This window comes from Cimex lectularius, unplaced genomic scaffold (genome assembly GCF_000648675.2).
Source record: "Cimex lectularius strain Harlan isolate CLEC.00 unplaced genomic scaffold, Clec_2.1 scaffold190, whole genome shotgun sequence".
NCBI classification, from domain to species: Eukaryota; Metazoa; Arthropoda; class Insecta; order Hemiptera; family Cimicidae; genus Cimex; species Cimex lectularius.
The window spans coordinates 734,144-760,280 of record NW_019392798.1 but is presented as its reverse complement, the minus strand read 5'-3'; the positions used below and the strand labels follow the sequence as shown (position 1 = coordinate 760,280).

General features: G+C 33.2%; 1 protein-coding gene across 1 annotated transcript in view; it reads left to right on the top strand.

Annotated features, from left to right (window-relative positions):
• Nucleotides 1-26,137, top strand: part of LOC106664207 (leukocyte antigen CD37-like) — a 96,926-nt gene that overhangs the window by 30,127 nt on the left and 40,662 nt on the right. Inside the window, exons 2-4 of the mRNA XM_024228024.1 lie at nt 13,463-13,635; nt 19,093-19,373; nt 19,428-19,543. Coding sequence (XP_024083792.1) covers nt 13,468-13,635; nt 19,093-19,373; nt 19,428-19,543 — 565 coding nt within the window. The 5' untranslated portion in view covers nt 13,463-13,467. The remainder of the gene's footprint in view (nt 1-13,462; nt 13,636-19,092; nt 19,374-19,427; nt 19,544-26,137) is intronic.

Here is a 26,137-nt window from a genome sequence, read left to right as displayed (position 1 = left end):
TGAACCAACCCATTCGAAAGAATGATATATACATTTATTGCCTAATTTACTACTTTGAATAAATAAAACTCTGTTTTGCAAAACTGGCTGCCAATACTTCCACGTATATATAAATATAAAATGACGACCATTTTTGTTTTGTTGAGTTAATGTTGTTTCCCCCAAATAATATTTCTCTCCCTTTTGAGAGTAAATTGTGGAGAAATAGGGATAAATAGAACAATACTGGAATGGAGATGACATGGAAAAGTTGTGACGTTATCTGTTACCATACAAACTCTCAGTTAAAATGACAGCGTGGACGGGGGCAGACAGCACATTGAGTAGTCCTTTGAAGTGCTTCTACAGTGTAGAATGTCTTGTATATGTTTCAAGTTCCAAAAAGAGAAACGTTTAGAGGAATTGGAAATTATTAACAACTTTTATCAAAGGTTTTTCTTCGAATGTCTGTTCAAGCATGATGATCGGATAATAAAAATAATAAGTTATATTTTGGTAAAGGAACCCTTTGCATTTGTAATCCTGGCAATCTTATCGGGATACAAAACAAAATGAAAAAAGAAAACAATATTTTCTGTGGTAAAGGCCACGTGATCGGAATTGTATTCTCCTCACCTACCACACCTTATATCCGTTTATTATGCATTATGCAGATTCGTACGTTATTGCGTTTGCCCGAAGTCCCTTCCACTCGTGCCTTTCAACTTGCCATGGTATTAAGCCCTCTAACAACAATTGACAACTACTCCAAATTAGATTAACTATAAAATAGAATAATCTTTCACTAAATAAATTAAACCGAGAAAAAATTAAGCGTATGATTCGAAATATTGACACAAAAGCACGGGTGTAAAAAAACTGACTTCATTGTACCCAGTATATCATTGTTGCCTCTAGTCAAAAATTTATTCACCATCGCAATCAGCTCAAACATGAAAATAACAACAGACATCCATTTCAATCAACTTTCACTTGATTGTAATTTTACTCAACGCCCCAATATTGGGACAAAGCGAGTATAGGTGGACCAGTATTCGTGAATCATAATCAATAAACATTCACTTTTATCCAATCTTAAAAAACCTACTAGAAACTACGTAGACAGAATATTGTGCATTGAGATCAATCAGTAACTACTTTTTTCTACCTTTCCAGAATATTCCTAACTAACTAGCACTAACTACATTAAATAAAACTATTTAGCATATTATAGCAAGAATAAGAGAGCCAGAGATTGCGAATAGGAATCTATCACCTTTTCTCAAAATTAGAATTACCCATAACATGTTTAAAAAGGCTTATTAATTGACTTACAAGTTCACACAAACCTTTCAAATTTTATTATAATCTTTTCATTTGGTGACGAAAAAATAAGACATTTTGTAATTGTAGAGTATTAAGCAATGAAGTATTATTTTTCTGAAAAAAATTAATGGGTAAAACAAGTTGAACATGGACTTTTTTATTGTATCAATATTAATTTTACTTTTTATTTTATCAATATTAATTTTTATTTTTTTACATTACTCCGCGGGCTTTATTTAAAATTTTCTTTTGTATATTTTACATGGTTTAAATACAAAAAATAGTTAATTTTGTTGTTTACTACTTTTAAGTATTTCCAAAATTGCCGCCCGGGACCAATCACATAAGACTAAGAATTGGACATCGCGTTCCAGCTCAAACTATTCATACAAATTACTTGACTTTACAACGCCCGAATCTGTTACCTTGTATTAACGTTGAATTCTTCATTAAAAATAGCACGACCCTGAGAAAGACTAACGCCCGCGGCACGAATGAGGTTGTCCCTGATTTATTGGACGCTAGATTCCCTTCTTCCAGCTATTAATCATTATAAAGCGGTGGAAGTCTAATAGCGCGGTCGTACCCTGCCCTATGACCTCCTACCTAATTCAGATACCAAAAGATTTACAAAGCCCCCAAACACTGGAATAAACAAATAACCATACGGCGAAATTTATTATTCATTCAAATGGTTTCTAAATAAATCAATCACCCTCCCTTGTCAAATAATTCAGCAGGAAACGTGCGTGCATAACCGCCCGTTTGAATTCACGCCCGAATTGAATTGAACTCGTCGCTGTTATTAAGAAATATCCCATTGGATTGCTAAAAAAACATATCTGATAAGTTACTACATAATCCAAAAATGAAAGAATATTTAAGTACACGCAACACTCCCATAGCACCTCATATTGATTCGTACATAACCAACTGATTTATTGAATGTTTTTTTTTGTAATTGTGTTTAATATTGTTCCATACAACATTTATAAATATTTACATTTAAAAAAAGTGCCAAAAAAACTTGTCCGTTTTGTCCGAAAATCATTATTTATCATAACTGAATATTATGTTCCATTTATAATAAGAAAACAATGCCCCATTCTCACAAGTTTCAAGTTTAGTAAAGTTTTTTGGGGGATAATAATCATACTGTGGTTGAAGAACAGATCAAATAATTCTCAATTGCAAGAAAAAACTTACAACGAATAAGCGAGAAATTGCGGACCATAGAATGTAAACAATAATACTATAGTTTTAATATCAAAAAGTAAGAGTGAACTTTTTGGTAATAATATTTAGAAATTAAAACAATTTTATTGTTCACGGCGCTTAAAACTACCATTTTTAAAGACAGGGGTGTGTTGCGGGCATGGTAGACATTCAGCGCCGTGATTCACCCACCTTTGTTTTTCCTGTTTATTTCTTTCAATCTGCCTGAATTATTACTCGCAGAAAAATTTTTTTGTTGCTGTGTAAAAATTATTGTTTCAAACTTTCCTTTCGTCCTTCAATTTGCGAATAAAATTAATCCTGAAAAATGTCCGGCGATCAATTTAATGGATAGGATGTGGACAGGAAGCTTTTAACGCTATAACGCGTCTCACATCATTTTCACATGTTTCATTTTCTCACTTATGTCTGACCCTAAGAATAAACTAGAAATAGACCACAATGGAGGACTGTTATCGATGGACTTTTCAGAAAGTTTCTAAAGTACCAGCATCATGCAAAACGAAGCCTAAAACATGTGAATTTTTTTAATCAACTGTCAATATTTTGAAAACTTTAAGAAAGTCTGACCACTACTAAAGAGAATGCATTGATGTTGAACTTCAATGATATAACATTTTTTAATCTTACAAAATACACCTACGACTACTAAGCAAAAAAACAGGCCATAGATGATGACTATGATCAATGGACTTCCGTAAATCTTCTAACCTGCAAGCACCGCGCAAAAATAGACGTACAAAATTAATATGGATATGAAAATGAATTTTCCGAATTCAAAGCTCAAAAAAATATCCATGATTTATTTTTTAGCTTGACTCACTCTATTCCATAGACGGAGGCAACCAAAAACATAATATCATAAAAAGGAGTCTTTATATTTTTTTTCTTGGAATAGAATTGGTCAAGATAAAAAATATATTTTAATTAATTAACATTGTGATGTAAGGTTTTGGTTGAAATGAAAAAGTTAGTGTCACGAGCGAGATTCGAACCAACAACCTTTCATATGTTGCCGAGAATAGAATCCTGATTACACGACATTTGAAAAACGACAAAAGGAAGGAAAATTCGAAAGGTTGTAGGTTGACATGGGGAGTTGGTGTCCGAGTGGATCGAAGTCACAATAGCTCAAGTGGTTAGGACGGCGTATCGAGCCAAAGTTCGTGGGTTCGAATCCCGCTCGTGACACTAACTTTTTCATTTCAACCAAAACCTTACATAAAAATGTTAATTAATTTAAAAAAATAATTTGGTCAATCAGACCACTAAATATAACGGATTTATTAAATTTTAATAACAATCTATAGAATAGAATGACAATAGCAATACGATCAATACAACAATATCATTTTTATAAATATCCATGATTAAATGTTATTCCGTAAAACGGAGTGAATGAGCGAGTGTGAAACACTGGAAGAAAGAAAACCCAAAAGAACTTTTTAATTCTAAAAAGTAAGCATTTCAGGGAATTGTAATTATATTTACAAATCGGTACTTTTTTCATAGTTTACGACGATGAAAACGGAAACCATTTATGAACACCGGGCTGTGTTGCGGGCATGGTTCCGTGAATTCACCGACCTTCTTCTTTTATTTCTTTCAAACTGGAGAATATAACCCGCCGAAACAAATTTTTGCTGTTGAACGAAAGTTATTATTTCTAAATTTCCTCCCCAACTTACATTTTCAAATAAGACTATAAAATATGTAGACTCAATCAATTATCAATATTTTGTACTCGTATTCAAATGACCACACTGTGTTTGCAATCCTGCAAAATTCACCCGATCTGAAGCTGTTTATAACCTAGAAAAATCATGAAAGACGGACTATAAACTGAACGAGAATTAATAGAATACTATTACTTGTATCAATCCAGATCGCTTCTAACCAGTACCTAATGAAAATAGGTTAATAAAAATTGTAGTTTCCTATCATTTTGGTCTGTCAAACATATATCTTCTTTCTCTGAGCCTTCTTATGTCCCTTATATTTAAATAAAATGTTATCGGTTTCAAACCACATAGTTTAACATTTAAAAATCCACGTTTTTTTCGGTAGTTTCACAGAAAAACGTCATCCCTCCAGGTGTTGGGAATAAAGTTCATTCTCGAGAGGAAATGTGATTCCACGTTAATTAAATCCTGGTGACAGTCCAAAAGGACATGTGTGCCGAAACAAGGAACTTTCACGTCTCACGTTAGACCCGACAAAGCCTGTTTTCGAGTAGCCCTTTGATCTCAATCTTGAACAAATAACACTATTAGTTTATAACAGCTAGTATAGAACTAGCGCCTTCAATGCACTTATACCTGTACCAAATCCTCCAGTCAAACTCTAAGTAAAGGAATAAACACATAAATGTACAATAATGATTGATGGATTCACTATTTCTTTCATTATTTTATCAATTGTTGCAATAATAAGTTGATAGTACATAAAGTGGCTTTAAATAGGTTATCAATTCCATCTGTTATTTCACAAAACAAAACATTGTCCTCCCTTTAAAATGTTATTTTACTAATTCATAAATACATGTCAACTTTCCTAAAGCTAAAAGCTCCTAAGTCCTTTTGAATAAAGCAAATTTCTAACTACAGACAAACAGTTTGCTGTGTATGATAATAACAATCAGCATTGTATATCTAAAGTATTATATTTATAATATATAATATAATATCTAATATATTATATTATAATCTATAATATACAATTCACTAGTTTTCGTGATCCGCTTGATCAATTAATATCTTTCAATTAATTAAGGTTTTTAGTTGAGATAAAAAACCTTAATTAATTGAATAATATATAATATAACATATAATATAATATGTAATATAATATATGATATAACATAATATATAATATAATATGTACTCTTCAGCGCGAATATCAAATTTAAAACCGTTAGATAGGATTTATGACCAAGGTATCAGGATTGCAACAGGCGCGTTTAGAACAAGCCCTTTATATAGTCTCTGCAATGATGCGGGTCCTTCCTCCGGATTTTTTTAGGGAGGAGGCAATTCTTAGGTTTGTTGCTAGACTTTAGTCTAAGCCTTTCCATCTTCTATTTCCTTCAGTTTTCCGTAACCCTCACCAAGATATGTATTCGTTCCTAAGAACTAGGACGAGACCTTTGGGAATCCGCGGTATTGAAATGTTGAGATTAGGAGGGAATACCTTGCCGGCGGTTGAAGGTTTTAAATTGCTAGATATTCCACCGTGGTCATTACCTACTGCCACAATTATCGAAGATCTGGCCTTACTGAACAAAAGAGAAACTCCTTCTCTGATGATCAAGGCAGAATTCTTGCGAATTTTAAATAACTATCCCAATTATAAAGTTTTTTATACCGATGGGTCTAAAAATGAAATTGGTGTAGGGTGTGGGATATTTGCTGATGGGTATAATCTCAGCTGGTCTCTATCGAATGAGGCTAGCGTATACACAGCTGAATTTCATGCAATCAGAAGATCATTGAACATTATAAAGGAATCGCAAGGAATTTGTAATGCCATTATTTGCTCTGATTCGAAAAGTGGTCTCGAAACAATCAAAAATAATTTCTCGGTTGACCCATACATCTTAGAAATTCACAGATATCTCTATGAAATCAGAACACTCAACAAACATGCGGTATTCGTTTGGGTTCCTAGTCATGTCGGCATTTCTGGAAATGAAATTCTGACAGTAAAACATATTTTGGTCGACTGTCCCACTTTGCAACCCTTTAGGCAAAGGCTCAACCTTTCGAGTGATTTACAGGAGTTGCTGGGCCCCCAGGGTTTCTTTCGAAGAGCATTATTCAGTTTTCTCAAATTTATTGGAATTTATAATGAGATTTAGGCCTTTTCCCAAATTGTTATACCATTCAACATTTTCCTGCTAATGTTTGTATGAAAGTTGTGCGTGCAAGATTTCTTTTTTGCAGAAGGTTTTGAGGCTTCCGGAGTGGAAAAATGAAATGGAAGAAAATACAAATTGCAGGGTAATAAACTGCAATGCCCAAAATCGCAATTTAAATACGAAAGATAGCTCCCTCAAAAAAAAAGGATAAAGAAAAAAAGTGTTATTGTGTTTTTTTTCTTATTATTGTTATGTAGAATTAATTTATTTATCATATTTGAATGGAAGAATAAAATGATAAGAATGATCCTATACTCGTGCTAAGACTGTTGCTAGTCTGACTCCATTATTATTATTATTATTAGCCATACAAGCCTATGGGAAATGTTTAAATTATGGAACAAAAATTCAGATTTCTAATTTTTAAAAAAGCAATAAATTTTACATGTAATTTAAAACGTGATTTTTGCATACATTTGGCCTTCCAAATTAAGAATTTTAAGAGGATAAATTAAAGCTTGGATGGCAATAGGATAAATTAGTCTACGAGTGAATGTTTGGAGTCAGAGCTTTATAGCCCTCAAAAGGGATAGAGCTAAACTAAGATAGAAGGTTTGGAATGTTAGGGCGTGAAATGACCTTAGCCGTTAATATGCTCTTAAAAATTAATAATAATAATATAATATATAATTTCATAACTATTACCATTCGCTACTGATTATTATACTTTTTTACTTTGGAGTATTTTAATTATTAAATAGCTACACTTAAACCTCATTCATATTTGCCTAAATTATAATCCATTTGAAAGATAAATTTAAATAGATAAACTTATAACAGTTCGTACTTAACTAATCCATAAAGAAAATAGCTTATTGAACAAAGCAACTGATGTAGAAATGATAATAAACTAACATACTGAGGCACACAGTCTATCACGTCTCTTTCAAACATATGGCCTTTTGTTCGGCGGTTTTCTTTGTGAAATTATATTGGAGAAATTTCCTTTTCATCCGCTCTTCAGCGCCAGAAGCCATTTGGATCAAAGAGCTTTTGGCCCGTTGACAAAACGGTTCATTAGTATTAAAGGATTTTTCTACCTGACAATTCCTACAAGCTTACATTTCCAGGAAACCGTTTCTTACTTCTTATGTTAGTTTTGAGATGTTTTATGAACCAAATAAATCAATTTTGCTTCACTTTGCGAAAAATACACAATTTACGTTAGGTTTTATTACACTCAGTAAAGAATACAAAAAATTGTTTGTTTCATGTAATGCAAGGTTTTTCCTTTCAGCAGGTTTTATTTAACCAACCGTTCGGAAAATTTGCACGGAAAAGAAGGCGACACCGTGATAAAATATTCCATTTGGGTTTGAATGCCTGGAAAGGGAAATTTTCCTAATTTGAACGCTGAGCGCAGTTTGTCCTTATACAGGGAAACGATGCCCTAGGCTCGGAGAATCATGTATAATGTAAAAATATTTCCATCAGAGAAGGCGCAGGAAGTGCAAATATAAAAATTTCTATCTAAGTTGGAAACGTAAGAATGAAACGTTATAACTCCTTTTTCCTTGGATATTGCTTTAGTCCGGCTTTCGGGACTTATCAGAAGAAGAAAAACGTCTCAAAATAATCTTGAAATCAACAATTGAACACAGTTCACTTAGGTCTAACGAAATTGAAAGTTTTAATATATAGGGTTTTTCATTTATGTTTAAGATTTTAGGTCAAAACGAGAACGAGGGGATTTCTTGTCTCGGGATAAGTAACAAGGTGTTGCCTAACACGTTCTCCAAAAGCTTCAGTTGGGCTAAACATTTTCAAAACTTTTCTCAGACTATTTTTACCAAAGTTGGCGGATAAATGGATTTGATGAGTTTTATAATAAAAAAAATTTTCCAGCTGCAGTTATAAACTTGCGAAAATAATCAGAATTTTTATTTTTACATTAAACCAGAGTAACATTTATATTTGATACATACAACGCTAGAAAAAGAGAGTGATAGAGAGAACAAGAGAGAGAAAGAGAAAGAAAGAGAGAGAAAATAGGAGAATAGGAGCGAGAGGAGAAAAAATAAGAAAGAGAGAAATAAAGGTAAAAAGGGAGGATGTAAAATAAGAAGGAAATGTAAGAAGTATCGAAGCAAAGAAGGGGAGAGAGAGAATGACAGTAAGAAAGTGAGCGTAAAGAAAGAGAGTAAAAAATATGGAAATTGGCTGAAAAAATTAAAGGAAAAATATATAGACGGAGTTAGAAAGTGGAAGACAGGAATATCGAGTACGATAGATAGATCGATATTTTAACAAAGAGACAAAGGTAGAATACCAGCAAGAAAAGACGTAAAACGATGAAGAGGACCGAGAAAGATAGAAAGAAAAGAAAATAAAGTAAGAGAAAAAAGTAAACGAGTGATAGTGAATGAATGAGCATGTAAAAAGTTGTATGAAAAAGTTAAGTGGATAGGGAAAGAGTGAAAGATAAGAGGCGGGAAATATGATAGAAATGTGTCCATAGATAGGTAGACAGGTAGCTGAAAATGTAACAAACAGAGCAGGCATTAAAAGAAGAAAAATGCAGATAATCATAACAAAGAGGAAAGCGATGGCGGAGAAATAGAAGAGAGAAAATCATAAAACCGGAAGAATGGGAAAGAGCGTTTGTCATATATATTTATTATTTTCTTGGACTTTAGGGTTTTGTTTTTCGTGTTTAATGCAATTTTTTATCGGTATCCTATATATGTTTTTCCCACATCACAGCACTAACACTTATCCTAGCGCTGCACGGCATATACACTCAGTGCGTGGGATTAAAGAATAAGATCTCAAGGCCATCGTCGATTAAGGTGATGGCGGGTTTTCGAGTTGGGAATGTGTAGGCTCGTGCTGTAAGGTTAGATTGGATCGAAAGGTTGGTGTGAATTTTTGGAATCGGGAATGGATCAGTTCGTTGACAAAAGGAAGATCGTTGTGAGGTAGTGACGTAGTAAGGAGCTTGGACGATTTCTCTGAGGAATTTTCATTGAAAGAAAATTTGCACGGAATCACAAATATAAAGGAATTACCGAATACTATTTTGAAAGAGACAAGTTACAACCAATTGATTACAAAAAAGGAAATGAGATAACGAAAATTTCCTTTTAATCACCGATAAAGCCGTGCCGTGTCGTTCTTTCGAGTAATGCCTTTACAAGCGTCATTAGTATAAGTGAAGTCCCGTTAGGGAAGAAGCGGGATTCTGTTAATGGCATTGTAAGCAGAAAGTCAATTTACTAATCTGCATCATGAAATTAGTTTCTGTCTAAGACACGAGCTCATCTGTCACAAAGAATAAGAAAATTGACCTTGGCGTTGAAAATTTACCAGTCACTTTGGATAAAAATGGGGTGAGAATTTTAGATTTTTTTAACGGCGAAAATAAAGACAATCGATAAATCTAGCTCCGAAACGTGATCAGATTGAAACGACTTGTCTTAATCTTGAAACGTTTCCAATTTAAGTGCATTTTAAATTCACAGAAATAAAAATATATAATCGAAGTAAGGGTAAAGTGAAATGGAACCATTGCGGGCATGTTTCAGAATATATTACAGAAAAAAGAAGGTAAAATAGACCGGAGGGAAAAGGAAAAGCCTCCAATTCCTGCAGACTGTCTTAGAATGTAAAATGAAAAAAATTCCACACCCCTTGTACGAGATTCTACTCAAAAGAAACATGGTAAAATACTGAAACGTGTCTGAACTAAACGAACATCGCCAATAGAAAGTCTAATGACAAACGTTAAAAGCAATTTTAGAAAATGTACTCTTACGAAATAGTTTTAGGGTTAAAAAATAATGTAATGAAAATGTAAATTTGTGTTATTTCAAATACGAAGATCCGCTTCATCGGGAATGGCAAATACTGTCAATTAGAGAATTATGTAATAACATACCTTGAATATTTATGTTTAAATAAGAAACAGCATGACATATATAAAAGTATCAATAAAATCCGTAAGCACACTTTCCTAACAAGACAAAAACTATATCGATTTGTCCCATTTTTGTTTTCAGCTTTTATTAACTTGACCTGCCATATGCCGCTAATAATCAGTTTGTAGCTTTCAAATGTTTAAATATTTTTAGTACAACGAAAACAATATAATTTATTTTAATATTATTATGAAAAAACACTGTAAGTCGTTAAGGTTTCAAAATCTTCTCATAAAATCACACTATGTAAAACGGCCTTTTGAACCCTTATAACTTAAGAGTAATTAATAGTAATAAAAACATGTATTTGAACATATATTTAATTAATTTATAATTCAAATTTCATTGAGTAATAATGTTTACTAGTCAATTTAAAGGAGAGGGTAGACCTACACTTTCGCAAGTCCTAGACTTTAAGCGGGTCTAGCCTATTCACCAAACAGTTTAATGTAAAGAATCTTTTTGTTTATGTGTGGTAAAAAAGGATACGAGGAAGCGGGGTTTGTGCTCCATAGGCACTGCAGCCTCCCTTGCTCCTTAGTTCTGTGCAATAGACTCAATCGTTCTCCTTACAAGTGTCAGGTCATTGACTGTCGCTGCTGTAATTTTATTCCCAAAGTTTTTTCCATATGTTAGGTTAAATCTCCATTGAGCTGTTGCTTCACATTCGAAGATGATATGGGTGGCTGTTTCCTCTTCCTCATTTCATAATCTGCAAATGGGATCATCGTTGTATATACCCATGTTGTGTAGATGTTTTCTCAGATGCCAGTGACCGGTTGGTAGTCCTACCACTCCTCTGAGTTTGGCCCTCTCCTATTGCAGCAATGATTTTGCCAGTCTCGGTGAAGGTTGTTCCATCGTAAGTTTACTATGTCTAGCGCCGCTAGAGTTTATACACGTCTGTTTTTGTTTTGTTTGGATCCATTCTGCGCTGGAGGGTTCTATATTTGTTTTTGTTATCTCAAGTATAGGTTCGGGACCTATGTATGGTCTTGCAGATCCTCCTCTGTCCATACCGTCTGCTTTCTCATTACCCAAAATTCCTCTGTGCCCAGGCACCCAAGATATCATCAGGTTGTTGTGTTTCCACAGGTTTTGGAGATTTTGGATGCATTCACTGATTGATTGTGATTCTTTTACATGCTAATGCTTAATGGCTGCTTGGCTATCCGATCTAATAAGAATTTTTTTTGTTTAAGTGCCTTTTTATATATCTATTATCATGTAATACGATCCTTCCTATTGTTTTCGTTACTCATGTAAAAAATCGACCTACAGGTACCTCGAAATACATGCATAACAAAGGACAAGGGTCTATTGGCAATATAAAAAAATAATTAAATTACTTAAAACATTTATTATTCAGCTGAGAAGAACCATTCGAAAGATAAGCATCTAAAATTTTCTAATGAAGACAACAACAACAACAAAAACAATCAGTCAAATCAGCAACGTGGAAAAGATTGATTGAACCAACCCATTCGACAAAAATTGTATATACATACGCAAAATACATCGAATTGACACTACGAAAATAAAAACACAACATATAAGATCGTTTAGGGAGGATGAATAATTTAACCACGCCTCTCACCTTACAGAAAACCTTCATGAACCAACAACAAATGAACATGTACAAAAACACGGTAATATACAACCACAAAACATTTAACAGTAAAAAAATTCATAAACACAAAATTTAAAAAAACACAGTTCATACACATAATTTACACCATTCAAAACACTTTTCACTTCCTTATTACATTAGTTTGTAAGATTTAAATATATATTCCAGACAAAAAGAAAGGCTTATTCGTAACCACCACATTACTTTTTTCACACTATTCTCAATTAAATCGGCTCAGCCGAGATTCGAACCGCTGACCGTTAGTTTGGCAGGACTCGAAACCCTAACTGCGTTCTCCAACAAATATAATAATAAATTAGTATTATAACTAATTTTGTATACAGATAAGGTTGAAGGTATAAAGGTCATGGTAATTTGGCAACTGAACTAGTCGCCAAGGTAACGTAAAGGCTAACTAGAAAACCAAATCGATAATAAAGGCAAGGTTTCACGTTAAAATGTATGATTTTCAAAATGAATAACATGCCTTTTTGCCAATATAAATTACCTTAAAAACTTCAAAGTTGAAGAAGCATGCATTAATTATAACCGTCTCATACATTAATTTAACTAGTATGAAATAGTCCCGACTTGTGGGCCGAGACCCCGACAGGAAAAAATTAATTATCCTGCGAAGGATGTTGTAAAATTTCGTTCATCCGTCTTGTTATTAGTTGGTCTCGACATTTCTCTGGAAATTTCGGCATTGCCTACCGCAACCGTCGGAGAAAGATGATGAATTACCTATTGTTCTTTTAGGAGAGGTGGGGGGGAAACGCTGAAAGTTTTCGACTTATTGTTTATATTTGTAAATGGGTTCAGTCAAACCTTCGTGGGAATTTTCCCCTTTTGTACACGAACTTCAAGTCAACCTGATGCGGACGGGGTTTTTTTTCTCGAGACGTTACATTTACAGGAGGTGCAGGATTAAAGCGTTAAATTTTAAATCTGACCTGCGGTGTAAATTGCCCAGCAGCCAACGTCAAGTAGAAAAGTCTGGCATTTCTCCAAGCACCAATTCTTCATAGTAATTTCCTCGACCTGTCTAAAAGAAAAACCTAACCAAAATTCAGTGGGCGCTATCACACGATAAATAATAAAAATAGCAAACGTATATTAACAAATTACAATATTTCTTAAAGTTTATCCTTTAAAATGCAAACGATTCATAGAAAAACTATATTTAAGGATTTAGGAATTAACTGGAGAATAATACTACTAGATTAAGGGCAAATCGGTCGGCATTAATAAATAACTCAGTTGTAGTATAGTCGTGAGATAGCTAAGTCAAAATTAGGCCATTTCATCGATTGTATAGATCGTATAAACTATAACATTAATTATTTCATTGCCATGTTATTTTACAGTGTTGAAGAGAAAATCTCACATATTCAATATTTAATTACTTGCCTCTACTTTTGTTTGATTATACTGAATAATTCTCAACTTTTATTTCAGGTACTATGGTTCTCGGGGCGGTGTACACACGTCAGCCTCAGTACCCTGTTAACCCACTGAGGGCACCCGCCCCCCAACCGTTCCCTACCATGAGGTACTACCGTCTCTGGATTTATACCTGCAACGCTCTTCTCTTCATCAGCGTCGTCGGCTTTTGTGTCGTCGCGACAAAGGTAAAATCAAAACGGTAACAAATCTATAAAATATGTCTAACGATGCGAAACATCAGAGATAGATGTAATTCCCTAGATCTTTTAAGCAAACAGAGGTAGCGCAGACACCCTGTGGACACAACGGCTTGAGACTTAAGCTTTAAGTTGTACCTAAGAATTTCTTGTAGTGGAATTACAACTTACGGGAAGCTGTGGAAATCACTTACTATATTGTTACAACTAGGACTTATCCGATCAACCAACGAACTTTGGAACTCGATGAGCTGAGTCACTTAAGCTCGCAATGCATGAAAATTGCAAAAAAAAAAGCATACATAATTATACCAAAGGACGATCCTCTCAGATCATGAAAACATAGAAAAAGCAATGACTGCAGATAATATCCCATTTTCTGCAAAAGAAAAATTCAGAAATGTATTCTTTCACACTTATCTCAATATCTAGTAGCATGCCTACTCGCTTCATATAAAGACACAAGACCTTTTTCTATTATAAAAGACATATCAAGTAATCTTTCTCTACACCTTTAGGCCGTGAGTAGGTTGGTCAACCATACATGGCCTAATCTGAATCCGGTCAGGACAACCTTATATTACTCAGGCTGCAAATACGTTAACTTACACACCTAACGCAAGTTTTTACATTAATATTCTTCCAATTTACATAGGTTGTTTACTCAATTACTAATTATCTGGCAAATTATCATTAATAAAACAGCAAAAAATAAAACCAGTGAGATTAACTAAAACTAAAGCTTAATTCAATTATTTAAGGTTTTTAAGTTGAGATAAAAAAGTCAGTGTCACGAGCGGGATTCGAACCCACGACCTTCGGCTTGATACGCCGCTACTCTACCACTTGAGCTATCGTGACTTCGATCTCCTCGGGCACTAACTTCCCATCTCAACCCCACATTTTTTTAATTTTCCCTCCTTTTTGCCATTTTTCAAATGTCGTGTAATCTTTGAATCTATTGAAAAATGGCAAAAAGGAGGGAAAATTCAAAAAAGGTGGGGTTGAGATGGGAAGTTAGTGTTCGAGTGGATGGCTCAAGTGGTAGAGTAGCGGCGTATCAAGCAGAAGGTCGTGGGTTCGAATCTCGCTCGTGACACAGACTTTTTTACCTCAACTTAGAAACCTTAAATAAATGAATGATATTAATTGGTCAAGCGGACCCCGAAAATAGTGAATCTAAAGCTTAATCTTAATCTTATGTTAGCTTGTTCAAAGAATCATCAAATTGGTAAAATAACGTAACATTTAAAATACCCAGAAGTAATTGGGTGAGCGAATAGAAATTACTAATAACGTCCATTTGATATTTACGTATTAAAAATCACATCTTTCCTTTAATTTATCATTTGTTTTCAAATATTTATACTAACTATTTGTAACCAACATTCGTTTATTATGATTTCCACTTGGCAAATCACAGCCTTCAATGTTGGAAACAAAAAATTATTTGATATTAACAGTATAAAATTATTTATAAAATTGTATTGACAAAATGGTTTATCAGCAATTTTTCTAAAATTGGATACAAAAATTCTCACGTTTTAATAGATGTTCTAGAATTCTAAAAGAACTTATATTCAGAGTTCAAAATAACTTCAATCCAATTTGGTAAAGAATCTTTTTTTTTGCATTAAAAAATTATTATTAGCATTCATACTTGACTAGAATCGGTTAGCCGATATTAAAAATTGTTTTCAGAGACCGCCCTTAAGAGGAAAAAGTAATCTGTTGTAACTGAACGAAGTTGGTCAAAACGGAAAAGCTTTTATTTCTCTTTCTACCATTAAGAAAGAACGAAATTAACAGGGCTTTATTGCAATCGGCCCTTATAGACAAAATTCTAAATTTTGTTTAGAGGTTTTGTAAATTGATAAGATGGGAGAATGAAAAAGTTAACTTCACTAATTAGTACGTTGGGCTCGGCGAATATTATATACCATATAAACCGTTCAAAACCCTTCCAGTATTCCGCCTTGGAAAATATAATTCCAGCACAGATGTGCCACTCTGCTCCCGAGCAAAATTGAACGTTATGCCACAACTAATAGTTACCCCGAATTTCCGAAGTTCAGCTTGCCTTGTTCCGAATCAAAACGCTTAAGTAAAGACTAGCTTTGTTTCCGAAACAATTTAACAAACTTGATAAAGCAATTGATTGGAGCCCTGAAATCGAGAAGTCGTTACCAACTTAAAACGTTTGTTTGTTTTCAAAATATTCTGTAATTTAAGACCAGTTTAATACTTTCATTATGTGTTTATTAATGCAATCCCCTAGCCAAAAGAGAAAAAATCAGGATACGTATTAGTCAATGTTATTTACTGCACTTATCTGTTCATGCTTCATGCCAGAAAGCACTATGTCAAATAGGGCAAAGGAAATATTATGATGTATCCTGTGTCAAAAACAGGAGTGCCAGAACAGTTCTGAAAGCTCAAAAGAGTAATAAACATCTCTATCATCCGTGATAAATCTGCAGGCGGAGAAATTGTCTCGATTTATCTGCCGTGACTATAATATTGGGAAAGAAGTTTATACGTTCAAACTAGTTAGTTCAGAGCGAAATATTCAGTAGGCAAGTCTTGAATTTATATATATTAGGGGAAAGTTGTGAGAAGTTGGGTCATTTGTCGACATGCCCTACCTTTTTTGTTGTCTACTTGTTTATCCATGTGTGAATATTGCAGTGAATATTGCAAGGACAAATGGTTTATAATCCTTGGTTTCAACTATTACTTTTCGAAAAGAATGACATAAGGTATTTGCTATTAATCTGCCATGAGTAAACACAAATTTAATATCCTATCACTTGTTCTTTTAAACAAATTACTTCCGTCTGGTAAACAGAATAATTTATATATTCATCTAAATGCATTTGTTTTTATCATTGTGACAGTAACACAAAAGGTTAATCTGGTTTGACTGATCACGTATTAAGGATCACTAAAGACAGGTTTAACCGAACTTTTTAAGATCATTTTTTATTTATAAAAAGTATACAGAAATTTTCAAAGGTGTTGATAATTGGCTATTCAGACCTTTTATAAATTATAAAAATCCATTTACGACACGTATTTGGCTCTTCCGAATTAGCCATTTTTGATTTCAAATTAACCTTTTTTAATTTAAATTACACATTTCTTTGAATCATTAACAAATTGAAGGTAAAAGGTAAACTTCAAAAAGAAGGCGGGATGAAATAAAAGCATGTAAAGAAACTAAATTACTATATATTGTAATTTTTAAATAAAAAAATAATTGGGATTTTAAAATATCATTAAAAATTAATTACAAGTACAATTAAAAATTATATAAAATTTAATATCAAACTAAAGTAAATTTCCTTTTTTTATTTAACAAATCACATGGAAATGTTTTCTAAAATAATTCAAAATTTTAAATAAGTGTGTGGTGATTAGTGACCGTTAATCGATAAGTATTCAGAAATCATGAGATACGGTCTGGTGTGATGTAGGTTTCAGGGCACTGTCAACACAACACGCAAGAATGACACATCTACACAGAAGACAAACCCTTTGAGCCCTGAAGATGATCTCAATAAAGATCGAAACGTTGGCACGATAAAGCAAATGTTTTTCTGAAAGCTACTATCACACCAGACCGCATCTCACGATTTCTGAATAATTATTTTAAGTAAGACAAATTTATCTTCAAAATTCCATGTTTGGAAATAAATTGCCTTCAAAACATACAATTAATTATAAAAATAATTTACTCTTCTAATAAATTCACTTGTTTTTAACATAAAATAATTATTTTACAGACCAATTAGTTTATATTTTAAAAAATCTAGAACTGATAGAAAAACCATTTATTTGTTTTTATATTCAATTTCAAAAGTCTTCTAACGGTCGAATTATTTTTTATTTAAAAAATGCGAAAATAAACAGGAATTTTACTTTACATACTGATATGTCATATCGTCTCCTAAGTTGTTTTTAATGGTTAAAAGGAAGGTTTAATTTGAAATTAAAAAGGATTAAATTCAAGTTAAAAAGTGAACTCAAAGTTAACAAAGATAATTAAAAATAAAAAAATGATTAATTTAAAATTAAAAGGGTTAATTTGAATTTTAAAAAGGTTCATTTGAAGTTTAAAAAATTCATTTAAAACAAATAAAAATGTTAATTTGAAGTAAAATGGTCAATGTGAAGGAAAAATAACTGTATATTTAATGGCATATAATTTAATCGTAATCTTATTATCTAATCTATAACAGCCCAAATATATACCTTTTTTAATTTTAAGAATTTTACCTTACATGCTTATACATACTGCCTGTTAAATTTCTTTAATACTTTAAAGAAAGGGTTAATTTAACGTTAAAAATGGATTATTTGAAATTAAACAAGTTAATTGGAAGTTAAAAAAGGGTTAATTTGATGAAAAAATCTCTTATGACACGGTCACTGTAAAACTTAGTTAACATGGTTTAACAACGGACATACAAAAAGAAATCTTTTGTTTGCTCTTTAATTTCATTTGTTAGTCAATAATATATTAGAGTTATAAAAACCATTTTCGAGCGTGGTTTTCAATTAGAACACAGCCGTTAACTTGGTTTACTAAGAAATTTTATAGGATAAGGTTAGCTGGATAAAAACTGTTTTCCTTCGCTTTAGAGAAAAAAAGAGTATTAAGCTTAAGAGCGTTTCTGGATGTCCCACAGGGCTGACCTCTATAACTAACTGCGGCTTAAAAATTAGACCAGCCGACTAAAATAAGCCGGTGTCCCACAAGGGAGCAGTCTACGACCCATCGTATACTCTATCTACTTCTAAATTTCCTAAATTTTCCAACTCCACTTATATGGTTGATATTACAATTTTATATTCTAACCCGAATCTTATAGAAGCAACCTTCAATATCTAAAAACACTTTGAACATATCAAAGATTAAATTAACAAAAATGTGACATATGAAGTGAAAATGTTGGGTTCCACCGAGTGATTCAATAGCCAGTACGTCCAATCTTTCCAAGTCCTCACACCAATTTTAAACTTCCTTACTCTAGCTGACCCGATCTTGCTTCGGAAAGCAGTGCACGCTCTTTATCTATCCAATATTATTGTTCAAGTCCGCTTTCTCTTCCAAGCAACGTCCAATATCGAAGACCACCTTGAGCTTATCAAATAAAGGTGCAAAACGTAGAAGACAAGACAGGATGAGGAAAAATGTACCCAGCGTACAGACATCCACTCAAGAAAGATACTTTAGACTATATCTAGATATCAGACGGTAGTAGTATCGTCATACAAACCTATGAGACCGTATAATTGGATTACTCCGAAAAATTTTAGGTTGAAACCTGTTTTGACAGTCAAAAACCAACAAACATATAGAGTGAACATATTGAGGCAACGAGTGTTGCCCTGGCCATAGTGTAATCATAATTGTAATCGATTTTTTATTATTGATTTTAGGTTCTTGTGCTGGACCCTCGCCGCCTCCTCATACCCAGCTTAAGCCTGAGTCAGCCCAGCTTCCTCTACGCCTACGCCACCCTGATTTTCCAATCGGGGCTCCTCCAGTTTATCGGATGCTTGGGGGCCCAGCGGCTGAACGAAAGGCTCCTCAACATATACTGGCTTCTTATACTCGCCCTGCTACTCGGTGACATACTTCTCGGTGTCGTCTGGCTCTTCAGGTTCGAGAGGATAGCGACGGAACTCAGGCCCTTACTGAAACAAAGCTTAGCCATAAGGTGATACGATCACGGCGGTCCTTCTGGCGAGACTCTAGCTACTTTTTATTTCAGATACGGTGTCGATTCACAATTCACGTCGCTGTGGGACGCGGTACAAACTCAGTACAGGTGTTGCGGCGTGCTCGGTTACCACGACTTTGCAAGCCTCAATTTAACCGGTGATACAGGTAAGAATAAGAACTATTAAATTTTTCAATGTAATAACCTCCGTTTATTCCCTATCTGATCATAACCTATATTCATCTGATCACTGGCAACAGTCTTCAAAGCGATTATCTCTAAGTTGGATGAGGTTAAAGGAAATAAAAAGTCCACTCTTCATTCAATTGGGAAGTTTCGTATAATTTTCCGATCTAATGGATCATGGTGATCACTCAACCGATGACCTAAACGCTTTAACAGCCTATTGATTTAAACAGCGGAAACAAAAGTCTTTTAGGTACCTTGCGGTTCGCCCAAACGGTTCAATAGGAAAAAGATCCCAACAAACCAAATCGTTCCTAAAAATACTCGATTCTACCTTTTGTTTATCTAACCAAACCATCAGTTTGTCCCTGACCTTTTATCCCATGTCCAAACCTCTTTTAACTATTCCTACTTGACTTTCAAATATTTTTAAACAAAATGGCCAAGGGATTTTTTAAATATCGTGTTTACTTTTTTTATGATCCAAGGATACTTATTTAGGTAAATTAATTTAACTCATAAACCTCTATTTCCTTTGTAACAGATTGTTACACATAATATTTAATAATCCATGGTGAGTAATTTAGATAAAAGATTAGTGTGTTATCCTAAGATGGGCCATCCTTAAAAAAATAGATCTTAACGCATCATTAAACGAAATCGGATCTTTGAGAGGTTTCAGATATGATCCGATATAGACCTTGATGTCTTTGAAATTGAGATTATTATCGATCCACGACCTCTTGTTTCATCTTGATGTTAAAGGCGTTTTCCGCTAAAATATCAAGACATTATAATTTACCAGGTTCAAATAATGTTAACAGAAACGGCCCATTAAATACTGTAAATTGTCTTTTTAGTATTACGAGAAGTAAGGAGGGCCAAAATAAGGCATAGTTTATATCGGCCATTACTCAAAAGAGAGCCAGGCGTCTTCGTAGGGAGATCAACTTTTAATTGCCAATTTAATTAATTTACATTACCCCAACCCAAGGACACGACTGGGTTCTTCTTAACACATAATTAATGAAGCCCCTGTAAACAATTTTAAAGGATCAACGGAAGATAAAATCTCATTAAATTGAGTTTTTTTCTTAACAGACATTCTTCAAAATTTCGTATTATCTTAGTGTTTGTAGACTACTTCTTCAGTAACTTAATAATCTACGCGTCCTGGCCAGACCGATGAAGGATTTAATTTTTCTATCATTATCACTATTAGTGGTAAAAAAAGGCGAAATCGATCGAATCAAGGGTTCTGATACGACTGCAGATGTAATTTTTTCGAATAGGTTTTCCATATTTTATATACATTCCGCGAACACGAAGATCAATCAACCATTACGATCTTATCTCGAATTCTCGGAAAATTTCCATCTCTTATCCAAGGCAATGGCGATTTCACGGCGTGCTATTTTGCTCGAAAATTTGCTTAATCGTCACGAGTCTGACAGTTGGTAAGAATGAATAGTAACCTTATTAGAATAACAGGCTCGACCTTGAAAGGAAATTATTTTCCTGTTCTCACTTTCCCATGAAGAAATTATGGGAATGCGAATCGTGAAATTTGTTTGGCTCTCCTCGATGGAAAATTCCAAAGCGCGTTTTCAAAATCAAAAAGTAAGAACTAAATCTATCTGTAATAATATTTACGTTTTCTTAGTATACGGCACAACTACCATTTGTGAAGACACCATGCTTTGACGTTGCCCCATAGTAGACCTTCAACGCCGCAACGTGATTCACCCCACGTTTCTTTTTTCGTTTTTTTTTTTCTTCCTTTCCTTTTTTGCACAATATTTGGTACATTAAATATTTATAAATTACGATGTTTTATAGTTCATGGCGCTTTAAACTACCATTTGAGAAGACCGGGATGTGTTGCGGGTATGGTAGACCTTCGGCGCCGTGATTCACCCATGTTTCTTTTTTCGTTTTTTTTTTCCAAACTATTTGAATTATTACTCGCAGAAACAATTTTTTTTTTATAAAAGTTATTGTTCAAACTTTCCTTTCATCCTTCCATTTGCAAACAAGACTAATCCTCAGAGATGTCCGGCGGTCACGCAAGCTCACATTAATGGATCGAGGACCTCCATCTTTGACTTTCTCAACTGGACAGACGGGTTTTAACACTAGACCGCTTCTCGCATCCTTTCCAGTGAATTTCACCCATTTACCCGTCCCATGGCACTCCAATTGTACGAAACAACAAGCATGTTTAAAGATATTATTTCAGTAAAACAACTGAAAATCAAATTTTGTTAAACTATGAAGTCAATCATGAGCATAAATTGAATTGAGTTTCCCTTGATTTAACTATTTCGTGAAATGGGATATAGATAAAGTTTTAAAAACAATGCACCAAACGCTTACATAAATGATACTACAATTACAATACTAACAAAATAAACAGACAACGTTCTCAAGTTCAGAAAAACGTTTGTTAATTCCAGATTTCGTTGTTTAGCTGTATTTGCAGATGTGAAATAAATTAGTTATGCAACCTTCGAAAAACACAAAAAGAACACAAAAAATGCAATATAAAAAGTACTCTCCTTAAAAAAAATCATTTATTGGTAGATTTGTTGATAAATAGTTTTTATTGCTTAAAAAGTACCATACTTTTAAAATTATATTGTATCCAAAATATCGACTCAAAAAATCTTTGTTTTTTTACGCATGTTGTTCAATCCTATTTGGAACTTTTTTTATGATGATACGTATTGTAACAAATAAACAAGTAGAAAAAGTTGTTTTTCATAAAACAAATCATCAAACCTATATTCGGGTACAGTTTATATAACATAAAGAAATATAAAAATGAAAGGAAAATTCATTTGTGGGTACAATTTTTAACGTGTAAAAAGATTTAAAAAGAAAAACACTTTAAAAAAATTTTCTTCTATTAATCTTCGGTATTCTGATATCAGTTGAAAAAAGGATTATACCTCAATTGAGATTGTTTCGCATGATGAAAGGAATTCTAAACAAAACGCAGATAAAATGTAGTTATAAAGACAATTTTTGAGATACATTTTTGTAACTAAATATAACTAAAATGTTTTCAAAGTAAAGAAAATTCAATCGTTGGTACATTTTTATAAGATGTTAAGAGTAGCTGAACATCACGATACCTAACACAAATACCTTCTTCTCAGGGACGGATATTTTTTAAACAATTATTCGTTCTAGTTAAATTTTTTGTCGGAGTTAAAACATTTTGACGCTACACGTTGACATTATGACAGCGATTCTAAAGAACACAAAAAGTAGATGAATTATTATTATATAAAATCAAGTTGCAAAGGCAATTTCTACGAGACAATTATATAACTTGTAACAATTTTAAAAAGAAAAAACATTATTTGGTGGTAAGTTTTATAAAATTTGGAAAGTAAAAGAATTTTTCAAATCATCTAGTTAACAAAAAAAAGCTTCTGAACAATCTTTTTTTCGTATATTATTCGTTATATTATTTTTCTCTTATTTCCGTTTACTTACGTGTATTAACGACGTTTAGAAATGTTTTGATACCGTGTTTGTCTTGATGATAGTAATTCTAAAGAACACGGATAGTAGACGGATTTCATAGCACAAAATAAAGTTACAAATTCTTTTTAGGCCCATTGAGACATGTAAAAAATGTCAAAAAGAAAAGAAAAAATATTTTTCGGTAATTTTAGTTAGAAAGTTACGAAATTATACTTATTCCTCTTTATCTTTAAATAAAGTTTAAAGAAGATTTTCGGGCATTTTTATGACGACACAAGCATTTCTAAAGAACGGAAAAAGTAAAAGCCTTTTCTTTTAGTTTTACAAAAAAAAACGAATAATAGAAAAAAATAGTTATAAATTTTATTTTAAAAATGCATGCTTCAGTTTACAAGTGATTTAAAAAAATGAAAAGGTTCAAAGTGGGATTGATATTGAGAAAAGCGTATGCAAAAAAAAAACCTTTTCTAAAATAAGAAATCAGGTAAATAGTATTATCAAAGGAAAAAATGCGAAAGGATAAAGAAATCAAAAACCATCCAATTGTGTAATTATGAAACCTGATAAGCTGAGAAATTCTATCTGTAAACTTCAATATAGAGGATAGATTATTTTGTTTAAATTCAACAATTTTGCATAAAGATTTTCAATTGCGCTTTGTTACAAGCAATCCCAGTTTCATTCCCGGCCGAGAATATCATCCCATGGTGAGACTCAAGGAAATGAAAATAACACTTTATTCAAAATAATGATTCTCATCAACGCCAAATAGCAGCAATTTCGCCGGGAACCGATTTATATAAAGCATTGTCTACGTTAACAACGAAGCGGCGGCCTACCCAAGATGTTATATTGTCAAAGGAAAGAACCTAGCATTAATTAGGACGCTTCTATTATTTCAGACACGAAAGCCGGATGCACCAAAAATAGTGTTACTTGAGTTTTACACCAATCGTAGTTATCTTCTATCTCAATGATATCTCATTCCCTTAAAAGAAATACCTGTCACTTAACCAAGATTAGAATGGATGATATAGCTCACAACTTCATCTTCCTATTCTTCTAATATTTTGTCTTCTGGTATTTATCCAGTAAACAATAGAAAATTAAGTCTTTATACGTATTGTATTATATTACAATGCCCAAACACCTGATTTATCAATTATATTTATCTATTCATATATTATTTATATCTTCCCAAAGAAGGCAATAGGCCACAGAATTAATTTATAAAATCTAAATTAAGGCAAAGTTTTTAAATATTTGTCAGGATTTTTCGTTCAGGTCTGAAGGATGAGCCTCTTGTTTGGTCGTTTCCGATTATCCGCCCATTCTCGTTGGTTTCGTTTGTCAAATGCATTTCGGCATTTCGCCAACATCAGTTATGAAATAGTTCGGGGGGATCGGAACCGACTCAACAAGTTCTATCCGCAGACACCATTAGAAATCCGACATCTACCAGGTCTTCCGAAAATTACTGCCGTTTTTTAACAAGTGTTCTTGTTTGTTGGGAATTAAGAAATCCTTAAAAGTACATCCGAAATAGGATATGTGTGTTATTTTTATTGTTAGCAGAGAAATTAGAATCCAAAAACAAATTATAAAATATGGGAGGGCGAATCGCGAGTCTTGTTTGGCTCTCCTGGATGGAAAAAAATTTCAGAGCCCATTTTCAATAGCGAAAAGTAAGAACTTTAGAAGAAATATATTTGCAACAATATTTACAAATCAGGACTTTTTATATTTCACGGCGCTTTAATCTACCATTTGTGAAGATCGAGCTGTGTTGCGGGTACGGTAGACCTTCAGCGCCGCCATTCACCCACGTTTATTTCTTCGTTTTTATTTTCCTTTTCTTTTTGCACATTTTCAATAACGAAAAATAAGAACTTAATATTAATAAATTACGGTGTTTTTTATAGTTCACGGCGCTTTAAATTACCATTTGTGAAGCCCGAGCTGTGTTGCAGGTATGGTAGACCTTCAGCGCCGCGATTCACCCACGTTTCATTTTTCGTTGTTTTTTTTCGTTTCTTTTTTGACCATTTTCAATAACGAAAAATGAGAACTTAATATTAATAAATATTTACTAATTTAATATTTTTAAATTACGATGTTTTTTATAGTTCACGGCGCTTTAAACTACCATTTGAGAAGACCGGGATGTGTTGCGGGTATGGTAGACCTTCGGCGCCGTGATTCACCCATGTTTCTTTTTTCGTTTTTTTTTTCCAAACTATTTGAATTATTACTCGCAGAAACAATTTTTTTTTTATAAAAGTTATTGTTCAAACTTTCCTTTCATCCTTCCATTTGCAAACAAGACTAATCCTCAGAGATGTCCGGCGGTCACGCAAGCTCACATTAATGGATCGAGGACCTCCATCTTTGACTTTCTCAACTGGACAGACGGGTTTTAACACTAGACCGCTTCTCGCATCCTTTCCAGTGAATTTCACCCATTTACCCGTCCCATGGCACTCCAATTGTACGAAACAACAAGCATGTTTAAAGATATTATTTCAGTAAAACAACTGAAAATCAAATTTTGTTAAACTATGAAGTCAATCATGAGCATAAATTGAATTGAGTTTCCCTTGATTTAACTATTTCGTGAAATGGGATATAGATAAAGTTTTAAAAACAATGCACCAAACGCTTACATAAATGATACTACAATTACAATACTAACAAAATAAACAGACAACGTTCTCAAGTTCACAAAAACGTTTGTTAATTCCATATTTCGTTGTTTAGCTGTATTTGCAGATGTGAAATAAATTAGTTATGCAACCTTCGAAGAACACAAAAAGAACACAAAAAATGCAATATAAAAAGCACTCTCCTTCAAAAAAAATCATTTATTGTTTGATTTGTTGATAAATAGTTTTACAAATTATAAAATTTGGAAGTGCGAATCGCGAGTCCTGTTTCGCTCTCCTGGATGGAAAAAAAGTTCAGAGCTCATTTTCAATAGCGAAAAGTAAGAACTTTAGAAGAAATATATTTGCAACAATATTTTCAAATCAGGACGTTTTTATATTTCACGGCGCTTTAAACTACCATTTGTGAATATCGAG